Source organism: Pyxicephalus adspersus, chromosome 9 (assembly GCF_032062135.1).
Source record: "Pyxicephalus adspersus chromosome 9, UCB_Pads_2.0, whole genome shotgun sequence".
In the NCBI taxonomy this organism is placed as follows: Eukaryota; Metazoa; Chordata; class Amphibia; order Anura; family Pyxicephalidae; genus Pyxicephalus; species Pyxicephalus adspersus.
The window spans coordinates 50,347,059-50,352,638 of record NC_092866.1 but is presented as its reverse complement, the minus strand read 5'-3'; the positions used below and the strand labels follow the sequence as shown (position 1 = coordinate 50,352,638).

The 5,580-nt window shown below is 39.5% G+C and overlaps 1 protein-coding gene across 1 annotated transcript in view; it reads left to right on the top strand.

Moving 5' to 3' along the window:
- LOC140337974 (solute carrier family 13 member 1-like) overlaps positions 1–5,178 on the top strand; it is a gene marked incomplete in the record, with an annotated part of 38,121 nt that extends 32,943 nt beyond the window's left edge. Inside the window, 1 exon segment of the mRNA XM_072421880.1 lies at positions 1,639–5,178. Coding sequence (XP_072277981.1) covers positions 1,639–1,779 — 141 coding nt within the window.
- Between the last annotated feature and the right edge of the window lie 402 nt (positions 5,179–5,580).

Sequence of the window (5,580 nt, the reverse complement as noted above, 5' to 3'; positions counted from 1 at the left end):
TGAAATTGTATTTTTATTGAAATTTTTTCAATAGGGTACAGAAAAAAGAAACGAGGGACATACAAAAGGGGGGGTGGTAACACTACTGAAATGCATCAAAGCAAATTCCAGAATCCAACCATAACATCATATCATAACAATTACACAGAGAATAAAAGTCTGTTATACAACTTGAATAGAAGAAATGCAGGAAATTTAACCAGGATCAAATACCAGTCTCCGTTTAAGGTGAGAGCCCGCAGATATCAAAAAGACAAATTAGTGTAGTGACTGTCCCATGCCTCCCATACCGTCTCAAATTTGACCAGGGTGTCCCTGATAAGTGCTGTGAGGTATTCCATTAGGCGGATTTCTTGGATCCGCGTGTACAAGTCTTCAAGGGAGGGGGGCAGTGTTGATTTCCACCTAGAGGCTATCGGTGTCCGCGCTGCAACCAGGATATGGGACACCAGTTTACGAGAGCCTTTTGGCAGATTTGTAAAAGGATGCCCCAAAAGATGGTAGATGGGGTCTAACGGTATATGTTGTTGGGTCACCTCGGAAATCAGATCGTTAACTCGGGACCAATACGGTTGGATGAGGGGACAGAACCAAAATATGTGTTCTATTGTACCACGATGGGCACCACACCTCCAGCACATAGGATCAACCGTAGGAAACAGACGGTGGAGCACCTCTGGAGTGTGGTACCACCGTATCACAATTTTATACAGGTTCTCTTTATACAAGGCGCAAATAGAACTATTATGCGCTGCCTCCCAAATGTCTAGCCAATCTTCAGGCGTTAGGGATTGGCCAAGAATTGCCTCCCATTTGAGCATGTAATTAAATTTAGATGAGCCTGCCTGTGTGGAGGCATGCAGCAGACAGTAAATGGAGGATATTGCTCCCTTGGTGCACGGGCCCTCCATGCACAGTCTCTCAAAGGCCGAAAGAGCCCGGAAGGTAGCTGAGGGCTGTAAAGACATAGCATAGTGTCGTATTTGTAGATAGGCATAGAAAGAGGTACGAGGCAAATCTACTTTGTCCGTTAATTCTGTAAAGGAAAGTAGCCTCCGCTCAACTGGGTGTAGGATATGTCTAATCTGATACAACCCCCTGTCCCTCCAGGGACCTGCCATTGAACTTGAGAGGCTATCAGGGATTTGTGGATTAAAGATTATGGAGGTTAACCACGATGGGGAAGATGCTAAATCATATTTGGCCTTGCAAGCTCTCCAGAGGTGCCTCGTGAAGACCATAGGCCCCGTCAAATCCGAGTCCCTCGGTAGTTTTCAACATATTTTTAAACACGAATTCGCAAAGCCGAATTACGCGTTTTTCAGGTCTGTCCGACCTTGAACTGCCATTTTCGGGTCGAATATAGGGACAACCCAAATTCGAAGACCAACACTAGTGCACAACCTTGGATGTGACCAGTCCCCATTACAGAAGGAAAAATGCAAGAGTTGTGGAATACTGTACAACCTTGGAAGTAACACACAAAGGTTGCCAAGATTTTATTAACCATGCACATGTTGCTTGTATTTAGACCACATTTTTTTAGCTCAGATTTCACATAAAGTTGAACTTTTGAATTTTTGTGTTTGAACATGGTGTACTTTGGCTTTGCTCTAATACTTGATCTTCTTTTCATAGATGAAAGCTGGACTGGGGACAAACCTTATCAGCATGTTGACGTTATGTTTTGGACTTTATACTTGGGGAATACCCATGTTCGACCTGAACACATTTCCAGACTGGGCATCACACAATTCATCATCAGTACCATCTCCTTGATTGAATTTTATATCTACATTTTCTAACTGGAATAACGGAAATTCAGACTGACTTTTTAGGACTAAATTACCCAAATCTCCAAACGTTTTTTAGACAAGTCTACCAGCTTCCACCTAGTGAGGTTATTGGCTGAACATTAGGAGCACAAGGTTTTTCTGGAGGATAGTATTATCATTGAGACATGAGGCTCAGTGATGCCAATTGCTTCTAGAATCTCTTAATGCTCAAATGGAATCACATGAATAGATATTCAGCTAGGCATGATGCTCATTTCACAAAACCCTAACACACGCTGAGAAAACTTATTAGGATAAGAAACCTATATTAGTCCATTGCCATCTAAAATCTAGTCCTATGGCTAAAAAAAGGTCTCTCATGCTTGAGTAAAGCTTTATGGATTGAGCCTTTTGTCCTAAACCCACATTTTTATGGACTTCCTTCTACTTTTCTTGTAGCAGTTGTTTAGGTTGTCTCAATATGACTACACAGTACAGTGGACACCAAAGATCCTACTGCCCAATGCTATTTATATCCTCTGAAATGTTCATATATGACCCATGTGGTCCCCCCAGCCTCTGTTAGCTGGGTGCACCACCCAGCACTTTTCAGTAACCACCTTGCTGTTTTTTGAGTGGTTACTGAAAAGTTGGGTCACAATACACAGACAATGATCAGTTGGGATATAATACAAAGATAATAGAAAAATGGGACATACTAAGGGGGTGGGCATTTTAAAATTGGAACAGAGTATATGGAGGTGGTATAAAGTTGACAAAATTATAGTGGTTACTGGATTCCTATGGCAACAACTAGGAACACTAAATTTGTCACCCTGCTCACTTCTTGACCACATGTTTGCAGCGTCTCCCTAACCAGTTGAAAAATATTTCTGGGGAGAACATTGGGGCCCTCTTTTTCTTAGCACTACCAGCCATTTTAAGGACATGTGTGTGAATAGCTGTTATCGAGCTATGACAACAGAGAGAACTGCAGTAAAAGCACATGAAGTCCATGTACTATGAAAATAAATTCCAAGCTACACTCCATCATTAATTTATAATCCGTTAATAAAAAAGGCAATTGGGCATTTGTACTCCACATTGCGTATAACCTAAAATTCAACATCACAACTACAAAATGAAAAGAAAAAGTAAGACTATTTTTGAGCTTTAAAGAAATTTAACTCATAAAAAGTCTGATTTCATTTCCATGATTGGTTTGGAATGGAAGAAGATCTTGGGGGGAAAAAAACGCCAATTGGCCTCATCCAAAATGCTGTAGTACATGCCAAACAACATTTTAAATTGCTGCAGTCAGCCTAATATAATTTATTATTAAATTATTGACCAGGTGCACCTTAATTTAAATAAAAAATAACCTTTGATTGCTAAATATACACCGGTTTACTGTGCAAGGTTTACTACAAAGCCTCAGCTAGATTTTGAGATATGGAAATGTGTTCTTAATAAAATAGTCAACTCCCACGTTACTCATCAAGCATTTTATGAATACAATAGTTGGAGTACTGAAGCATGTGTTATGGCATGTAACTGAGCTTCTATCTAAAGTGAACAATAGACTGTCTAGAACTAAGTTTTTCTTATGTAGTAAAGCTGCTGCAGTATTTGCATCCCCACCCCGCCACCATCACCAGTTCTTTCACTTGATAAGGGGGTTCAGGTTTTATAAAAGGGATGATAAACTCTATAGGTTAATGGCATGTCTAGTATCTTAGAAGGTGCTAACTTCTAATGTAATCTAATTGAATTGAATCCCTGTAGCCCTTTCATTCCTCTGTGCTTGCAGTCATATTAGACCATCAAACGTTCAAAGGAAGAACTATTCTTGTAATCCATAGCAAACAAAATCATTCTTTTTTTTCCCTACATTGCACTGCATTCTGAGTGCATAAAGGAAAAATTGAGTGCTATGGACAGCAAGAACAACCATTGTGCGGTAGCATAGTATACAGAGTATTCATTATGCTGCATTAATTGTTACATTTTTTTGGATTGGTATTGACAAACTTGGTCAGACTTGGTCTTCTGTCAGAAGAACTCACTAAAGTTTGTGATTCTGAATAAGTGAAACCCATCATGAGAGACATATGTTGCTTTTTTCATGATTAAAAAACACCTAGCTGTCATTAAGTTCCTTATGAATGATTGAATTGCTGCACACATGAAGCCATGGAAGTTGGTATTTCCATTGCATGCTTGTTTTAGGTCACTTCCACTTTGTCTGTTCATGGTAAATGGGACAGTCTCTTTAAAGCTTAACCTACCTATATTCTTATATCCCGCTGCACCACTCATGTGCACTTCTAAGCCTATGTTGGCTCTGAGTTATTGTACTCAGAGAAGGTGGAGGACTGATGCCTGGTAAAGCAACAGGGAAATGTGCCAAATATATGTTAATGGGTACGTTGGTTTAAAAAGACTGTTACTTTGCTCATAACAGTGTCAGAGTTGATCTTTTGATCTAATTGATGGCATCCAGGCAACTTGAATTTTCAGGAAAAAAATCATCAACACCAGCCTGCATATGTTTCACTGTAATGGGATGCCCCCAACTCTTTTTGATACACTAACTGTCCATAGCCTGTATAAACCCACCATATAATAATTCATTATTTTCCATCAAGAAAAAAAAATTGTATCTTTCTTAATTCAAAGGGAAACAAATGCATTATACATTCTCAGACTGTTGAAAAGGGAATCTCTGAAGTATACAGTGCTGTTACTTTTGGTGCTAAATATGGTAGAGAAGGTCCAGGACGAGGCTGGTTGCACACTGTTGGCATCAGTGCTAAATTAAACTATTTTATGCTAGACACTAAGCACATGGAAGCTCTGTCTGGGACCTCCTCGCCCTGACATGTTTCAGTGGACTAATTCATAGAGATGATAGAACAGGTACTGGTAGAACTTTGTTCATAAACTTGTCTCTCTTCCTGTGTACCAAGCGGCTGTACAGTGCAGGATTCACTGTTGGCTGGTATATCAGTGATAGGGAAAGAATTAGCAGTGCAGTAATATGATAGTAACAACAACATCCCTCCACAAGACAGGAGCATGGCATACTCGAAGCTGTTAGGAATAATAAAAGCTTTTGTATGCTCTTGTTGAATTGGCATTAATCGCTCTGTCTGTGAACTGCAGCCGTATGTGCAAAACTATTGTATGTTCCTTTTGGCATGTGCTGGACAATGCTTATTTTTTATTTGCACAGTAGGGTAAAATAATTGCATTATCACAGGTCGATTGCACAGAAGCTCAAAATCTTTTTTTGGGGGGGATTTTTTAACTATGAAATATGTATCTTATTAACCTAGAGAGACCTAAGGAGATACTCTAAGTGTTTAATAAAGATTTTGATTAAAAAAATGCAATGATTGTATTAATGTCTGTGTTGTTGTTTATTAATTTCTTACATGGATGTCTTTGGAAATCATTATTCAGACTGGAAGATTGGTAAGACTAAAGGCAATTTCAGTCTTTTGGCTAACCCCTCCTTTTTAGTTATAGCAGTGGGCAACTATTTTGTGCATATATTTGCATAACATTGCAGTTACCATTGCAGAGGAACACAGCATAGTTCCTGGTTGCACTTCTGCAGGACGAAAGGAACTGCAGCCACAAGGGCAACACGTTAAAATATATTAATCTGTGGTGTAATTTATTACTCCTGGTGCATAGCAGCAGTTTGCTATGTGTCAGGGAATGACTACCTGCATGGTCTTCCACTACTAGGGCCCTAAAGGTTTAAATGAACTCCAAGGCCTATTCACACCTTCATATT